General features: G+C 41.4%; 2 protein-coding genes across 6 annotated transcripts in view; one reads left to right on the forward strand and one right to left on the reverse strand.

Annotated features, from left to right (window-relative positions):
* Positions 1-10,199, forward strand: part of kcnab2a (potassium voltage-gated channel subfamily A regulatory beta subunit 2a) — an 83,144-nt gene extending 72,945 nt beyond the window's left edge. For all 5 annotated transcript variants that reach the window (XM_069146062.1, XM_069146071.1, XM_069146055.1 and 2 more), the window contains 6 exons: positions 45-130; positions 292-412; positions 981-1,075; positions 2,198-2,318; positions 4,296-4,384; positions 5,918-10,199. In XM_069146062.1, the coding sequence (XP_069002163.1) occupies positions 45-130; positions 292-412; positions 981-1,075; positions 2,198-2,318; positions 4,296-4,384; positions 5,918-6,007 (602 nt within the window). In that variant the 3' untranslated portion in view covers positions 6,008-10,199. The remainder of the gene's footprint in view (positions 1-44; positions 131-291; positions 413-980; positions 1,076-2,197; positions 2,319-4,295; positions 4,385-5,917) is intronic.
* Positions 10,200-10,208: 9 nt separating this feature from the next.
* Positions 10,209-18,759, reverse strand: part of megf6b (multiple EGF-like-domains 6b) — a 55,900-nt gene continuing 47,349 nt past the window's right edge. The window contains exons 26-37 of the mRNA XM_069146024.1: positions 17,376-17,504; positions 17,107-17,235; positions 16,441-16,569; positions 16,161-16,292; positions 15,937-16,065; positions 15,711-15,839; positions 15,160-15,288; positions 14,890-15,018; positions 13,150-13,278; positions 12,923-13,051; positions 11,520-11,648; positions 10,209-11,170 (exon numbers count right to left, since the gene is read on the reverse strand). Coding sequence (XP_069002125.1) covers positions 11,106-11,170; positions 11,520-11,648; positions 12,923-13,051; positions 13,150-13,278; positions 14,890-15,018; positions 15,160-15,288; positions 15,711-15,839; positions 15,937-16,065; positions 16,161-16,292; positions 16,441-16,569; positions 17,107-17,235; positions 17,376-17,504 — 1,487 coding nt within the window. The 3' untranslated portion in view covers positions 10,209-11,105. The remainder of the gene's footprint in view (positions 11,171-11,519; positions 11,649-12,922; positions 13,052-13,149; positions 13,279-14,889; positions 15,019-15,159; positions 15,289-15,710; positions 15,840-15,936; positions 16,066-16,160; positions 16,293-16,440; positions 16,570-17,106; positions 17,236-17,375; positions 17,505-18,759) is intronic.

Raw genomic sequence — 18,759 nt, forward strand, 5'->3', positions numbered from 1 at the left:
GTGTTGATAATGTTTTTAACGTTTTCATGTCTGTGCATTTGCAGAAACGGTTCGAGCAATGACCCACGTGATAAACCAAGGCATGGCCATGTACTGGGGAACGTCCCGCTGGAGTCCAATGGAAATAATGGTGAGTGTGTCCAAAATCAAATCAAATGTACACAAGTCAAAGTTTTTTGCAAAATCTGTTTCTGATCTTCATGTTCACTGATCGTTTTCTTACAAAATATTTATATAAGACTCTACTGTTTTCTATAATCCTAACTTTGTTTATGCCATGCTTTTCCTTAGGAAGCGTATTCTGTAGCGCGACAGTTCAACCAGATTCCTCCCATCTGTGAGCAGGCTGAGTACCACATGTTCCAGAGAGAGAAAGTAGAGGTGCAGCTACCTGAGCTCTTCCATAAGATAGGTGAGAAGTAAGGTATTTGTGGCTCCAGACGGGGAATTGATCCAGAAAAACACTAGTGTAAATAAAGCATCTCGCACAGACCGACAGACCTGGGGGGACTTGTGACTCATGGACACACAAACTCGAAGAAGGTTTGAGATCACCGCTGTAACAAAAAGAACGATTTTTGTTTTGTTTTTTATATAATACGTTTTATCCTCATATGACTAAGTTTTTTAAAAGAAAACAAAACCACTCACTTCCTGTCTCCAATTTGAACCTGCATTCTTAATCGTTGGAGTAGCGGAGGTTGTCCATCTTAAAATAAGCTCATACCTGGTTGAGGTCTTGTACATGTTGTGATACAACTTCTAAAAATTACAATGAGCAGTCTCTGACTTCGCTGATAAACAGAGAAGAGTCACCACGTCAGAAAAATCAGAGAAGAATCGAACATACCGGATTCAAAATAGTGTTGCTGAAACGGTTTGGCCTCCGAACACAAAACAAGCGACCACAGCTCTTTGAGAAGGGGAGCTGCTGTGCGTCAGTGGTGACTTTGATGGCGATCCGACGTTTCTGTTCTCAGGTGTGGGGGCCATGACGTGGTCTCCACTCGCCTGTGGGATCATCTCAGGGAAATACGACGGCAGGGTTCCTCCCTACTCTCGGGCATCTCTGAAGGTAGACAAACCCCGCTCTCTATTTCCCGTCTTTATCCCACTCTGATCATCTGTGCCGCTCTCACTGTGCCGTGTTTCCCCTGCTGGTTGCTGGTTGCTGGTTGCTTGTTTATCGTGTGTTTTGTTTCTTTCAGGTTTTGTAACCTCGCGCGCGCCACATAACCGTGTACTCGTGTGTTTTCAGTGCCATGTTGACGCCGTGCACTGTGCACCTCTTTACAAGCAGTGCTGCTCGACACTGCTTGTAAGCTGGTGTCCGCTTAATGCCTTTTAGTGCACGCACATGAGCACACACGACACATGAGTACAAAACAAATATGCACAGAACAATAACAGCACAGCACTCCACTATGGATACTATTTTTTAAACTGAAACTAAACGATTAAATTGGTAAATTGATCTTTTGATCTTATCTTTATCAACACATACAAACTTTTGTTTTCCTCTATCGATAAGGAAACAGCAGAATATTTTATTTTAAAGTGACAGCTTGCATTACAACTACACACTCTCAATTATGAAGTAGGTCTTAGCTTTTTGCATCCAGACGCTGAAAAAGATTGTGAGGAGTTTTTTTTTTTTTTTATTCAGTCCAACTCAACACATGAGCTAACACCTGACCTGGTTCACTGTGCTTTACCTCTGTGGTGGAGTAGCATGTTGTGTTTCTGTGGATTATGTGTCGGTGACTATAGATTAGACCTCCACGGGGTTGTGAAAGTAGCTCTCCATTTTTGGTGTCGTGCCGTAACTTTGGTGACTTCGATGTGCAATGTCCTGCTTCCCGTTTGGCTCAATGTTGCCTGTTGGTGTTTGTGGTGGTTCTTTAACTCTGCTACTAACAGCATCCTTGATACTGCCGGGTTCTGACGGCTGGATGTAAACATTACTTCTTGACTCGGTACAGTGATAGTCTAGATTTTTTTTCCTAACTTTGTGATAATATTGAGTGAATATAGAGCATTTTAAAGAGCTTGGTTTGAGCCATGTTTCCCGGGCTGCGGTGTAGACAGCATTAGACAGAGTCACGTGTTTAAAAACAGGCCCTGGTGACACGGGAGCTGCAGCGCAGCGGTGTGAGCAGGGCCGTGTTTTTGAGCAGGTGTGCTGTGTTTTCGACAGGGCTACCAGTGGTTGAAGGACAAGATCTTGAGTGAGGAGGGCCGGCGTCAGCAGGCGAAGTTGAAAGAGCTGCAGGCAATCGCGGAGCGGCTGGGCTGCACTCTGCCCCAACTCGCCATCGGTACGCAGATACACTCTGCCGCTCTCTCTCTTTCTGTCTGTCTGTCCGTCCCTCTGCCTCGGACGTGCCGAGGTCAGCGGCGCTCTCGCAGCTGCGTGGTTTGACCGTCGGTGTGCTCTGTCGTCATGAATGTGTCTGTGTTGTAACTTCTGTGGTTTTGAGAAATACATCAACGTGAAAAAAGGAAAAATAGGGAGAAATATAATCTTAAAAAAAGGTCAATTTCTCCTCTAAATATGCACACAGACCCAATGAGAACATTACAGTACAGATGTTCACAGTATGTTTGGGTGTGCAGGTCTGAACTTTTTCCTGCTGTTAACATGTATTCGACAGTCTCCAGTGTCAGCATTAAAAAAAAAAAAAAAACGCTTCCCAGACATAAATCCAGTGAGTGACTGATATCGATTGAGTGCCTGGCAGCAAAGGGAGAACGTGCAAACTCCAAAGACTCTCAGTCCTGCGAGGGCTGTTAAAGCGCCGTACGTGAGGGATGCAGCGAATAAATCTGGGGGTCGGTCTCCCATCCCAGCGCAGATCACAGCAGATTTTTCACCCTCGCAGTGAGACAGCTTCGTAGATTAGGTTTCACGGCCCATTAGTGGACACCTTCAACTCTCCCAATTACCATAAATCCTTTCAGCGCTCCTGACGGCAGCACAGGAGATTTATGAACCACGTCGTCCCTAGATCACTGTGGCACTCCACCACTATTGAATACAAATTATATAACAATGACAGACTCCTGCCTGCCTTTGGCCTGATACCAAGGCCGGCACTCCTGAAGCAGGTTGGGAGCATCGGAATTAAACTTAGTGGGAGTTAAGAGATGTAGTGGTTCCTCAGTGGCCTGAAGGAAGATCCACTTCATCAATCCACAGGAAGACCTTTGCCTGGTGTCTTTTTTTGGCCACATTATCATTTTGGCAGAAGATTTGTATAGAATCATAATTCCACTATTTTTACAACAACACTCCCTTTATATTGTAATCTGTTTACACGCATATTTCTCTTGCTTTTAAGAACACTCAGTTGTTTTGCATAAATCAGCTCTCAATTATAAAAGCACACAAAGAAGGGATAGGTGTTTTATTGTGTTCGTATGTTTTTAGCAGAGTGCAGTGCTGGAGTTTAACTAAGTACGTTAAGAAAAGTTTGAAGGTACTTGTACTTCACTGGAATGGTTTCATTTTTCATTCTACTTTTTGCTTCTGTTTCATTATTAATTTCACACAAGGATGCACTAATCTAATAAGCAGATCCAGAATGATCCACCTAGAGATTCTATGTCAACGTTATTTTAAAGTTATATATTTCCTTTATGTTACATTTATTCAGTCACGGTGGGCCCCCACAACCTCTGGTCTCACATTAACCTACATGAAAATGAATTCATGAATTCCATGCATGGTGACACAGATTTAAAATCCTCTGCAGAATATGCTGAAGTCAGGTAGGGAATGTTTTCAACTCTCAATTTCACAGCTAAAGTTACAACTTTGCAGAAGAACAAATGAAACTCAGAAATCAATTATTCAGCGTACTATGTGGTTATAAAATAAACTATTCAGCAGTAAACTGGACATGTATAAAATGTTTTATTTAAAGTTAGTTTCCTCTCCGCTGTCTTTAATGAGTGACAATATTTATGTATAAGTAGTACAACTTTTGAAAGCACGTGTTTTGCTTATAGTGCCGTATTTTCATATTGTGGTTTAACCTGAAAACTTATTCCATCTCTGAATGTCAGTGTGATGAATGTGGGGTTTGGAGTTAATGTCATATTTCATCTATGGATTCGTTTATTTGGACTTTTTAATCATTTGACATGTAAATATGAATCAGATTGTGTGTTGTGCAGCATGTTTGTGTCGGAATCAAGGTGTGTGTGTGTGTGTGTGTGTGTGTGTGTGTGTGTGTGTGTGTGTGTGTTCAGTCGTGGTGGAGGTGTCATTGCTGTTTACTGGTCTCCTGCAGCGTGGTGCCTTCGGAACGAGGGGGTGAGCTCTGTGCTTTTAGGGGCGTCCAACACCGACCAGCTGATGGAGAACATAGGAGCGATACAGGTGAGGCGACAGAATGAGTGTGTGTGTGTGTGTTGTGTATTGTTTTTCTCAAGAGCACATAAGAAGCTTAATTTGTGAAAATGTGACCTGACCTGTTTCATCAGGCCCGTTTTCGTGCCTTACAGTCCATAAGTCCTCTCCTGGGTACATCTCAGCCTCCGGGGCAGTTCGCTGATGCACGCTTGGGTACTTTACTGTACCGAGTTAATAAGGTCAGCGCTGTATCAGTTGCCAGGGGGATTGGAGACGAGCTTACGGCCACTTCTTCCTCTTCTGATAAGATGCACTTTTTAATAGGGTTTTCAAACCGGTGGGGGTTTTACGTCCTCTCCTCACATTATGTCTGGCCTGCAGTAAAGAGCATCCCCACTTTCCTCCATTCTGATGCTTTATGTATGCTCCTGTGTGTCTGCGAAACACACTACGTCTCCTCTCCCTTAGTACATTTGATATTTTGCTTTTGAAATGCTATGCTCACATTTCCCGAGGGCTCTGCAGTTTTCCTTTTGTCAGAATTTTATACCAAAGAGCCTGAAATAGACACAGATTTTCTCAGGAAGTCCACATTTCTTTAATGTCTTAACTGTCGGACGAGAGAACCTATCGTGAGTACGTTATATCCCCCATCAGGAAATCCCTTTAATGATATGGCAGTGAAATTAAACTAATTGTCACTGTTCTGGATTTCCTGTCAAAGATTCTGCAGTTCCTGATATGACACTTTGACATTTAAAATAAAAACAAGCTTCCAGTTTTAATAAAAAACAAAGGCACAACATGAAATAATTGTTTTCTTATGACCTATACTTTACAATATCTTTGCACGTATGCAATGTTTTTAGTAAAAAAAAAAATTAGTCAATATTGTCGATGGGAATTTACAAAATCTTATTGTATTGTTATTTTGTACTTCTGCCTTTTATCAGGGAGAAATACACTACACTACAAATACAAAATGGATTATAAGTTTATAAAGTATAATGCATGGTTACAGATTAAACCACCCAATTATATAAAAACAAATAATAATTACCTCTTAACCAACATCAACAACAGAAATAGTAATGTAATTGAATGCGTCAGTAATAATAATCAGTATAATACCTATTAGTGTACATAACTAGTAGTTACCCTGCAATAATACCAGTACAGTGTTGTTTATAAAACTTAAACTGGATCATTTTTACTTTGTACTTATTGCTACTTTTAAGAAGCTATAAAAGCAAACTCAAGTATTGAGCTCATGTTGAAATTACCCGCAATATTAAAATTTAAAAGCTACATTAACAAAACAAATACATATTTGTCTCTGTTTTATTTCCTCTATTGGTGGTGACAGGCCGGCTGTAGAAATTCAAAGCTTGTTAAAACTTGAAAAAAATCCAGAGTCACCCTTCATCCCCATCTAAAGGATGTAGGTGAAACTGCAACAATTTCTGACGATAGTTTCTGAAGGACTTAAAAATGAACCACAAATACTGACTACACATGTAGAGACTTTATTCACCTTGTGTGTCTCTGTCCCGCCTCCAGGTTCTTCCGAAGTTGTCGTCGTCCATCACACACGAGGTGGACAGCATCCTGGGGAACAAGCCGTACAGCAAAAAGGACTACCGCTCCTAACGCGCGGCACGGCCCCGCCTGGCAGGGCTGCACCCGGCCTGCAGCCGCAGTGCCCCACCTTTGCCTGATCCTCCGTTTGCTTGAGCTTTTACTGAGTGAGACCCTGGCGCATGAGTCTGGCCACACCAAGGCCACGCAGGGCACCTCATTTAGTTACAGGGATAAGATAAGAAAAGGGGGGGGAAAAAAAAAATACAGTCACCTCCACAATAAAGGATGGAATTGACAAAAGAAAGACAAAAGTGGGAGAGACGTTAGGGATATGCGCTCATACTTAAATCAGTTATACATTCAATTCAGCTGAACGTATTTTAAAACCGTAGAGAAAAATATCTTTTTAAAAATATAAGCACACGCTTGCTTGGCAGCCAGATTTCTCTTTTGTTTTTGCTCTTTTTCTAAAAACCGAATGCAACTAAAAGGAAGATGAAGTTCATACTGTATGAAAATAAGAGAACTACTGTTGCACATGTACCATAGCCATGCATTTGTTCCTTGGATGTTCTGTTTACAAACACCTGTGTACTGTACAAGTCCGTCAAGTTTCTCTGAAAGAAAGTTTGTGTTGTCGACATTATCTGAGCCGCCTCGTGGGCTTTCACAATCAGCACTTTAGGACTGTCAGTAAAGGTGTCGGAGGGGAGTTTTAAGGAGGGGAGAGGATGGGTATTAATAGTCTTATCTCACAGCCATTGCACTATAAAATCGCATCGCCTCTCGGTAGTTCCCTCTCTTCATCTTCCCTCTGTGTCTTCACTGGCAGTGCGTTTGTCCAGCCTAAGGCTCCGGCGCTCCTGCTGTCGAAACGTGGCGTCGCTGAATTTAACAGGACGGAGAGGATGAGGGGGAGCGAGTGCCCTCTGCAGGAGGAGCTCCTCCCTCCTGACCACTGAACCGTTCACCATGATGGAGCTGAGGAGCTTAGGCTGATGTGTCTGGGCAACTTGTCTGCCATTGAGGAGACGAGCCGTTTATTCATCCCTAAGAGTAGGCGCTGCAGTCGTGTTAAATCAGACGCAGCGCCCTGCTTCACTGTGTTACCCAGCCGCTCTTCTTGCTTTTTCAGGCTGAGGATTTTCTGCACCGGAGGGGTGGTCATATCAGCGCTGGCTCCACATTTCATGGAAAGCTGTCCTTGATCAAATTTTGTTCAAGTATTTTGCCTTATTTACAGTTGGATCAAACTGTGCTTTGGGCTTTGGTTTTGACGAGCAGCCCGACGGCTGCCTCTTTGGCCAACTGGTCCCATGTCCCCCGGGTGCGACCGCTGACTGGTGGAGGTGGTGTTTGTCGCTCCCTGACCGGGAGGAAGGAGTCTTGCGTCCAGCTAATCAGCAAGTGGCAGCAGCTCAGGGATGTTGGCGTGCACGTGGTCAGGAGGTTGTATTTAGCCGTCTGTCTTTCTTTCATGTGTGGACACTGGACAGGACCAGTGACATTTCAGTGTGGCTTGAGCCAAAGATCTTTTTCCTCATCGCTTTTAGATGACACACCCCCGTGTTTCACTCTCACTTCCTGCGAGATTATAGACATCATCTTGAAGCATGTGCTGCCCAGCTTGTTATCTATCTATGGTATGGACTTTACTCCATATATATCTTTACATGACCAAGCTGTTATACTAGTTAACAAATGTCCTTCATATACAGAATGCATAGTACAGCTAAGTGCTTTAGAATCGGTAAGGTTTGTCTCAGGCGACCTGAGACATGTCAGAAGTATTACTGCAGATATTTTGATGCAACCCTATATCATTCTCTGTCCTTTGGGTGCTCTCTTACTGTGATTAAAGCACAAGTGGATAGCATGTGATACACCCTCTAAGCATGGACTCTCTTCACCCGGCCCACAGTACCTACGGGACTAGCAAGGTGATGCTTCTCGGCTTACTAACACGTGTAGAAAACAAATCTTTACTAACAGCTGATAAACTGTTGACTCTTAGCAGAAAAAAAAAAAACAGGTGCAGAATAGAAGGCTGTCAAGTTGGTGCGAATGATGATGTGAATGAGACGTAGAAACGTCTGAGCTGAGGTGGAGGGGATAATCAAAGTGAACGTCACTGTGTGGGATCTGTGTGGATGAGGTTTACAGTCTGCTTCGATACTGCTCTGAGGTGATCTTTAACTTCAGCAACGTGTGTTTAACGTCTGCTGTTGGTCGTGAGTGTGAGTGTGTGTATGGGGAGGGGAGACAACGAAACTACTCCCATGCTTTAGCCCGTTGTGTTAGTTGATCCCTGTTTGATTTGCTGTGTCTCGTACGGCTCAGTGAATAAAAGTGGCACGAGCCAATGCCGTTTTTCTCAGAAGAAAAAGAAAAAGAAAAAAAAGAAAAGAACATGTAGTTCATTTGTCTGTGGAGTTCCCGAGTCTTAATATTTTCAGGGAGTGGAGAAAAAGTCTGAGACTTGGAAGGAAAAGTCTGACATTTTGTGAAATGTGCTTGCTTTTCTTTCTTGCAAAGAATTAGAATAAGAGGACACATGATACCACACTCGTATGTGTCTGTTAAATATGATGGTCTAAAATAAAACACCTGCCAGCATCTACAAAGCTAATTCACACAATTCCACTTCAATTTTCGCCGTTTGCAGTGTGACCTGGACTCTCTATGATGTCATCTCGTTGCACCTTTTTCTGCCATGGTTTATTTTATTATTGGTATCTGTCATTGTTAGTAATTATTTTGTGTATTTCTGTATTAGTCTTTGTATTTTTTAGTTATTGTTTATATCTTATCTGCCCTGTGCAGTTTTTTTAACAAAGCCTTAAAAAAAATCAAACAAATGTATACTTGTATATTTCTATGTGTAATGCCGATAAGTGGCTGTTTTTCTTCATAACGTAGATTTTTAAACTATGATTAAGCCTCTTTTTTTTGGGCATATTTAGTGGCATATCATGAACAGACAAGTAAATTGCTAATTATTTGGATGACAATTAATCGTCAACTCAAATTCCCTGTGTGCAACAGCCCTGATCTTTACCCTCGACGACAAATTATAAGCCGAAGCACAAACCACAGGCACCAAAGAAATGGTTCAACACTGACGCCACCACTTCCCACTCATCACTGTGGGTGTGCTAAAGTGCTCAATGTAAAAACCTTTCTTGTTCGCTCCCCAAATAAAAGGACCTACAATATCCTGAACAGTTTATGTTACTGTTCAGCTTTTCATTTTTGGTTGTACCTAAATGAACATGCATAATACAAAATATTGATCCGCCTAGTGCCCTTGTTTCCTTTTCAACATATCTTCATAAACTCCCATAAAAGGCAAATAGTTGCATTTGTCCTGTTTAAATCGAATATGTACAGTTAGTAAATGAGTGAGTGTCGGACCTGCTGGTTTGTTTCCTTAACACAGAGCTGAGCTAGCCATTCGCCCGCTTCCGGTGCTTATGCTAAGCTAACTTAGCCGACTGCTGACAGTAACATCACATTTAGCAGACAGTGGTATCAACCTTCTCATCTAACTCCTGGAAAAAAAAAAAACTCATGTAAGCACATTTCCCAAATTGTTCCTTCCTATGACATGTATCGCTGTGCTTTTTGTTTGGAGTTATTTCTCACCGTGCCGACCTGTAAGAAGGTTTCTGCACATCATAGAAATAATGTTTTGAAGCTGATGTGTGTTCGTCTGGTGCCCCCACCTGTGTAGGAGAAAATAATGCTATAAGAGGTCCTAGTTTCATCATGTTTGCTGTTCTACCATTTTATCGACTAGTTCAGATATGAAACAGACCCGCGGATGGGTAGATCTTATTTTCCCGAAGGTTCTTGGTTATACAGAGAATATATTTTTTATGTTTTAGCCTTTAATGCAGTAGAGAGAATTAAAAGAACTGTTTTTTTTTTATTTTTGTCATCATGCTGCATTTTTCCTATCAGTATTGTATTGATTTGAAGACTGTGTTATGTGTGCATTATGAGGAATGCTTGGATACAGCGGTGTACTGAATTCACTCTGAAGACGGCGTAGTGAGAGCTTGGTATCTCCTGTATATACTCTGACCTTTGTACATATTTCTGGTTGTGATCACCTCTGCCTTTTTCTCTTTTCATTTGAATTTTGATTTTGCAGGCGTTGCTATCTGCACTGTGCTTGAATCTGAAATTTAGACAGGATGTACAGCTTTGATCTTCAATGAAAATGAACTAAACATAAAAATAAGAATGGTAAACCAAACCTCTGTGTCTGTCTTCATTTGCATTCATTTGTAAGACCGTGTTATTTATTCATGATGTTTACTGGTTTTCTCTCTTTTATCCAGTGAAAAAACAAAGATGCATTTTAAACTCCAAGTATATTGAACTGTACAAAACCGTGTTAAGTATAAATATGAAGCAATTTATACACAAAATCAATTCAAGAGAAAATTAGATGCCAAACCTTGAAGGTTCAAATCAATGTTAGCTGTGTAATCTTAAGGGATTTATATTAAACTGTAAAATCCCAGCTCTATTTATTCAATGTGTGTGACTGTGATAGTGGAGCATAGAACGACTGAGGATCATTATAATCTTTGTTGCACTGTACATTAAAGCACCATTGGAATGAATGTCATACTTCATATTGTATCAACTGAAAAACAACTTCATAGTAATAAAATAAAGATTGCCTCGGTGTTGCATAATGTTCGGTAATATCATTTTCTTTAAAAAAAAAAAAAAAAAAAAAAAGTTGAGATTATTTTATATACATTACCTGTAAAAGGTATTTTAAGGACACAAATAATAAACACAGTATACTAAAAGTGCAGTAAACACACCCACGATCTCCTGACGCTGCACGCTGGATGTAGTTTTTGAGGAGAAATTCCTATCCTGAAGATTAAAAGTGTTTCATGTTCCACTTAGAAACTCCAAACAGGAGGCTGACGACACAATCGGACAGTTCAAAGGAAACTTTGGCACTCAAAAAAAAAAAAAAAAATCATCCAGCTCGACTCCAGATATGGAATTGCAGTTCTGATCAGAGAGTCTATTTCCATGAATCTTCAGCTGCTGCAGCTTCCCATCATAAGCTTTCACTCACTTGAGTCACTTCAGTAAAAAAAAAACTCTGCCCTAGTTTTCCAGCTTGATGGAGCTGCTATAATGAGTTGTCGTGTTGTGAGTCTCCTCTGCTGCTCCCGGAGGTCAGGCGTGGAGGTCCACCTGAAGAAACGCACACAAGAGTCCAGCTCAGCAAATGCACAACATTCATATTCGATCAGAACCAAAACAAAAACAACACAAAAGGAAAGTGCAGCCGCTACAGTTGTCCTCTACGCAGACACAAACTGGACACTGTCAGCACTAATAACACTTATTTATTCTCATTTCACAGAGTCAGCGAAACGGTCGCTTCTGTTCTGACTCAAGAGTGAGCAAAGGTTGTCACCTGCCGTCCGACTGCATAGAGTCATGAAGTAAGTGGTTACAGAGCTTTGTGTGTGTGTGTGTGTGTGTGTGTGTGTGTGTGTGTGTGTGTGTGTGTGTGTGTGTGTGTTAGACTTCACTGTACCTTCCTGACAGGAGAGTCCCATCCAGCTGTGCAGGCAGCTGCAGCGGCCGTTGCGACGGTCACACTGTGCCCCGTTCTCACATTCGCAGGTCTCCGTGCAGTCCGGCCCAAAACTATTAGCTCTGCAGTCTGACACAACACAAATTTACACAGTTAAATAAATTTAAAAAAAAAACACAATGGTGAGTGTAATATTTAAAGAGCAGGCTGGTCATTGATGTCATGCAGTGGAGGATTTAACTCTCCTTCAGTCCAACTTGATATATTCTCCAAACATTTTCACATTTCCCAAGTACAAATATGAGCTACTCTGTACTTCCACTACATCTATTTGGCTGCTTATTTAATTATATTACAGATTAAAAATGTACATAGAGACCATGTGATGAGTTTATTATCTATTAGACTTGATGAACCAACAGTATAAAAAGTTATTCCAGTAAAATACTACTTTCATGATGGTATAGAGTATAATATATAAAAGTAATTATACAGCACCCTCCAGAAATATGTTAAGTAGAGTGAATCTGATGTTTTTTGTACTTTAGAAATTTTAATTTAAAACCAAAACAAAGCAATGAGACAAAATTACAGACCAACTTTAGCTTTTATTTCCCACTATTGAGAGAGACAAAATTAATACATAGAGATAGATATGTAGATGAGAATAGATTAAATATCCTTATGAAGTGTGAAAAATGTGTCTCTCGTTTCATTGTCACGTTTTGATCTCGCAAAGTAGCAAAACTATCATTTCTAACAGGAGCCAGTTTTATAATTGAATGCATTAAGATAATAACACATGGTGTAATTGTATTTTGCAGTGTCTTTTTACTGCTGTTACCTAACAATCTGAATACTTTCTCCGCCACAGCTGACAAAATACAATATTTAGTCACAGTGGATGAAGAATATATGAGCGATATACCACTTCAACAATCAGTTACGAAACATATAATATCACATTCAGATTTTTAAAACATTGTAACCACGCTCTTTCATCTGAATCCATCGATTGGTAAAAGATTGAATTTCTGTTGGGTTTTTTTTTCACTGCAAATCAGAAAATTCTGCTCTTCGCCCTCATTTCCTCAAACTAATTTTCCAAAACTACTCAAGTCGCTTCCATCCATTCATATTTATACATGAGTTATCATTATAATTTCAAAGTCTGTCTGCTGTGGCCGACATTAACACATGCATCCTGTAAGTAAATATCTTGTTTTTCTTGAACAAATATAATCCAGTGGAAAATGCATCCTCCTGGGAGCACTAATAAAACACCATCCTTGTCACATGGCATCCTCAGACACCATTGTAATGAAGGAGAGTTAGACGAAAAGGTTCGGTTAAGAAAGCAGGTTGCATTTGTTCTCAAAGTTAGAGATAGGATTGAGAATTACCAATGTCACATCTGAGTCCAGTCTTTCCTGAGGTGCACAGGCATCTCCCCGTCACAGGGTCACAAGGAGCTTCGTCCTCGCAGTCGCACACTTTGGCACAGCCCTGACCGAAGCTTCCCTGTTCACACACTGAGAGAAAGGTCGGGGGCATTAAAAACATTTCCAAAGAGAGTAAATTAGAACAAAAATAATGCCAGCAATCCTGTTATCTAACAGATCTGACTGACCTCTGTGACATCGCGCTCCGTGGTATCCTGGACGACAGACGCACTGGCCCGACACGGGGTGACAGGAGGCCCCGTTCATACAGTCACACTGCAGCTGACACAGCGAGCCGTGGAGACCAGGAGGGCAGGCTAACAGGGGGATTCATGGGAGGAGGTTTCAAGTCGAACGTCACGGTTTAAAATGTTCTCCCTAAATTAATAATCGACTAAAACCCCCAGAGTTGAACTCTGGCTCTTCTCAGCTGTGAGTCTAAAGCCTGAAATGCTTAAAATATGCTGTTTTAACATTAACATTTCACACACTTGTTTTAGGACTGAAATGATCACACTCCTTCTGTTCAGATTTCAATCAAAGGTTTTCCCGTTTATATAACCTGCTACTCTACTGTTCTTGTATGGCTGTTTGTGTTTAAACACATTTAATATGTAAGAAATGAGGCCTCTTTGTGAAATGAAATATTAGTTTTGTAGATAAACAATTTTCACATTTCAATAATAAGTATTATTGTATTGTTTTGGTATTTTAAGGTTTTATGTGACAACTTGTTTTAACAAACCTTAAAGCGACACTCTTTTGGCCTTCATGTGTCACAATAACATTTATTTATCTAAAGGATGACAGAGGCTTTAATATTTTTGCGATTATCAAAACAAATGGTAAGGCCAAAATCACTTGTTTGAAGAACCAGGAAAGATTTTGTGGGTCCTCTCCATCTTAAAAGAACCAGGTTTCCTTTGATGGACAAACTTAAAAAGATTTGGTCCACTGTGTCTGTCAGAAGTCCACATCAATAAGAATCATAAATCACATTGTCCAATTTTGGCTTTAGGGTGCTTTCACTTTTTGTACTCTGCACTGTACTCAAATACTTTGGAGCCCAAAGTCCAGAATGTTTGAAAAGTGTGAACACTGACAAGCTGTTCCCAAATCCAACTTTGGAAGAGGCAGCTTTAGGTCCACATCAGTACACATCAGGTAAGAAAGCCGGCTGTGACAAAATCAGGTTCCACTATTGAGGATGTTACGTCAAACATTACTGACAGTCTGTCTCTTTCTCAAACATAAAAAAAAATAGTTCTCAGCACCGCCTGCCAGAAAGATGCAGGAAGATCTCAACACTGGCTTCTTCTTTGTGAGATGACAGATGAAGACAGGTGAGACAGTCAGGTGTCCTACTTATCTGTTCACCCAATACAAAAGCAACAGCAACAGGAAGTAATACTCCGCTGTAAAGTTAGCTGTAAGAACTGTGCCGATTAGATTTGGTCAATATTTTTTACAGTGTATACAAGTGTCATGTCACTAATAACCTAAGCATATCCGGGTAAAGAACTTTAATGTGATGTGATCACTGACCAGCGGTTTGGAGGATCTGTACTCGTTTCAGTACAGATTCATTATATCTAATGTGGAAGCTTCTGGTTTGTTTTTTGTTTGTTGTTTTTTGTTACCTTGCACACTCTTAACTAAGGTTCACTAAGTGTTCTCTGTTTTCTTGTACTGGCTTTGCTTTACCTACAAACCTGAGGCTACAGCCAAAGTGTGACTGTTACTGACAACAATGGAAGTCTGTGGCTTAGAAGAAAGTAATGTCAAGTTTTGGCTACACAGATGAGAGCTGTTGGCGAAATCAAATCGTTGATGGTTTTGACCTTGAATGGGATTTGTAGATGATAAAAAAAATATTAATTTATCCTTTCAGTCACTACCATCAGTCTTTATGTGTGTTCAGTTCTCACCATGTTCACACAGATGTCCATAGTAGCCTGGACCACAATGACACGTCCCCATCACCCTGTCACAAGTGCCGTTATTTTGACAGCTACATTTCAGCTGGCAGTTGGCACCAAATCTGCCCGCAGGGCATTCTGGGACATGACGAGCACAACAGAAGTAAAATCAAAAACAATCCACCTCATGACTAAACAATTCATTATGTTTCGATTCAACATAAATACATCATATAAACATGACTACTGTGAGAAACGAGCTGTAAAAAGTGTTGTCACCTGTGTTGCAGTGTGCACCAGTCCAGCCCAGACCACAGGTACATTTGCCGGTTGCGGAGTCACACACTCCTCCATTGCTGCAGTTACAGCGTTGAGCACACTCCGCCCCAAACCAGCCATGAGGGCAGCCTGAGGCAAAAACACACACTCAAATTATGAAGAAAACATCCAGACAGGTGAATGTAGAAGCTTCATTATGAAAACAGGCAAGCGACAAATAGAAGACGACAAAAAGTTGTTGTTTTTGTTCAAATAAATGATCCTGGATGTTGTATGCAAACTCTACATCCACTTAAAAATCTCAGAACCGAGAAAAACAGTTTGCTGCCCCTCATTCATGTACAGTACAAAAACATCTTACAAAGACAGGAAAATTGTCTAACTGAGATAATTACAGCCTCGAGGACACTGAGGGAAACCAGCAGAGGAGTCTGGTCTTTTGAAATGATCAGAGGGCACCTCCTCAGAGGCTGTTCACAAACTCACAGAGGTCACAGATAAGATGGCTGTGAAGACGCCACAAAAATGTATCGGCGGTAATGAAAGCTCACCGTGTCCACAGTCTGCTCCTCTACGTCCAGGGACGCACACACACCGACCGGTGACCGGGTCATTCTGGGCTCCATCTCCACACAGCGCCACCCGGGCACAGTCGACGCCGTAACGCCCAGCGGAACACGCTGTCACCACGGAGACACACACCACACACGTCTCACTGCACGCTGCAACGCTTATTTATTCATTTACTGTCATTGTCAGAGTTTGAAACGGACTCACTGATGCTGCAGCGCGGTCCTAAAAACCCTGCTGGACATTCACAGGCTCCGGTGGAAGGAAAGCACTTCCCTCCATTTTCACACTGACACTCTCTTTCACAGTTTGGACCGTACCGACCATCCACGCACACTAAACATGAACAACAAAGAGTTAAATCACTTTAACCGCTTTAACTTACTGCTTTGGTTTAATGTTATGCGAATGAATCTGGTGTTTTTACTTACTTTGGTCACATTTGTGGCCATGGAAACCCGGAGCGCAGTAACAAGATCCAGACACCGGATGGCAGAGCTGGTTCGTCTCGGAGCACTGGCAGACCCGGTTACAGTTCTGACCGAATGTGCCTGGGAGACATGCTGATAGGGGGAGAGTGTGTTACAGAGGTTGTTTTTTTTTTTGCTTTCTCATTGAATGTGTACGTAGCTTATAAAAGCAAATTAACTACTTCGTATTTTTTTTTTTATATATATATTTAGCAGACAAATTCAGTGCTGCAGGACTCACTCTGTTCACAGCCGTTGCCAGTGAAGCCAGGAGGACAGCCGCACTCTCCAGAGACGTGGTGGCAGGATGTGCCCTGCGCGCAGCTGCAGCGCTGCATGCAATCCTTTCCAAATGTACCCGGCAAACATGCTGAAGGAAGCACAAAGAAAACATTATTACATATTTAGTTGCACACATCCCCTTTAATGCCTCAAAGGTCAATACATCTAAAGAATATGATCCCTGATATTTATGAACTTTTCTTTATAGCTTTTGGGTCTACATTCTTTTCTCAGTTCTCATACCTTTGTATGAGTAACCTGATCAAGTTTAATCAAATGCATTTTCATAGGTCAAGGCTGTTGTTTTATGATCTGAGCAACACATGGCACCCACTATCCTTAAATCCTCAATTCAAATGAGGAAAAACTTCATAAAAAAAACTTTTCATGGGAATAAACTATAGGAGAGACACGGCAGGACTAGTAACAGAGAAGGGATCGCTCTTCTAGGCCAGACATGTAGTCATATATACATAATAGATAGAAGTCGCAGTAACACAGTAATCCTCCCATGTATGAAGAGCTTTAAAATATAACAGGTTCATGTTGAAACAACAGGACACACTCCAGCCACCAGGGGCAACAAGCTGACTCTGAGCTGATTTCTCTAACTGCAGGTTAGCACCTTTGTCGCAGAGTTTCCCTCTCCACCCTGGTGAACAATGGCACTCTCCAGTGACGTGGTGACATGAGGCCCCGCGCACACACTGACATCGCTCCTTGCAGCCGGCGCCAAACAGGCCTGCTTCACATGCTGGGCAGAAGAAAGTGCAAATTAAAGGATAAGATTAAAACAAACACAGAGAATTGCCATCAGCAGTACAGTTTCCAATGCAGCGGCTCCCATGAGGTCAAAATGACCGTAAGTGCATTAGTTTCGAATCACTGCCTCACCTTTCTCACAGTGTTCGCCGATCCAACCCGTGCTGCAGCGGCACCGTCCGGTCTGTCCTTCACACTGGCCGCCGTTCTCACATTCACACTGCAGCTGGCAGTCTGCCCCGAATCGACCCGCTGCACACTCTGTGTAAACATGCAGCAAAACACAAGCAGAAACACACGTGAGACAGGAGAGGAGACAAAACAGAGACATAATGATGTGAAGCACATACGACGGGGAAATTTGCTCCGTCACATTTCTGCTGAGGAGTGCATTAGGGTTTCGTTTTTTTCAAAACAATTTATAATTGGACTGAGTATAAGTTGGCAATCGGATGTAGTGGCCACAGAGTTTTGGAGGGTAATGACATTCCAGCGACAGGATTAGAGGTTTCCTGAGCATGAAGAGTGGGCTGGGCCTGGCACAGCTTGACGGGGAAAGGTTGTAACAGGCACAGAGGGAGGATAGTGTGTGATGTGGAGCTCAGAGGGAGAAGGAGCTGGAATGTCATCGCCGGGTCGACAGACATTTACAGAGCAGACTCCTATGTGGTGAAGAAACACACTTACTGCCAGCAAATAACCAGACTTCAGGCAAAAATAAATGAGCTAAGGCAGCAAATTCAACTCAGACTGATGCATTTCCTGAGCACAATAAAACAACCACAGGCCACTGGTTTAAATGTTTACCTCAGGATCAGGTGATGTTATTCTTCCGCGTTTCTGTCCAGACTAACCAACATCGTTATGGCTTCACAAAATCAGAGGTCTTTGTGGTTTTAAACAAGACGCAGCTGAATTTAGCATTACTGAATGAGTTTGTGGAGCTAGACAAAATGAAAAATTATCACATTACCACAAAAAATAAACTTATCCTAAATTACTGTACATCCCATTAAAAATACTGGTCTGCTGGCAGATCTTTTGGTTGATTTTCTGGTTAAATGGCAGTTTATAAATAAAATAGAGATAAAAAGTCAGTAAGAGATTTATCAAGTTTTTTTTTGTTTCATACAACCTGGGTCTTATTACTGTAGTTCTTCACATTAGTAAAACATAACTTGTAGGTACAAAGAAAATCCCTCTTTTCTGGAAACATGGAAATATTGCAGGAGGTTTTAAACAATGTTTCAGGTCAGTTAAATGTATCTGAGGGGAAAATAAAAGCAGAACAGTAAAATGATTGCAAATGCAAACATTCATCACAGTTTACAGACTACTTTATTAGTTGACCAACTGTGTTTGCAGCAGTTTTCCTATTCAAAGAGGGATTTTTTTTTTTTTGAAACAGTTTGCATGCATTCACTTCAAATAAAATGTTTAGATAAACTGGCAAAATCTCAATGGATTTTACAGCCATGTCAGCATTTTCCCAGAATTCACAAATTAGTTGGCTGAT

The sequence above is a fragment of the Embiotoca jacksoni genome, unplaced genomic scaffold, assembly GCF_022577435.1.
Source record: "Embiotoca jacksoni isolate LCO1_2020_lvr unplaced genomic scaffold, fEmbJac1.0.p SCAF_1, whole genome shotgun sequence".
NCBI lineage: Eukaryota > Metazoa > Chordata > Actinopteri > Embiotocidae > Embiotoca > Embiotoca jacksoni.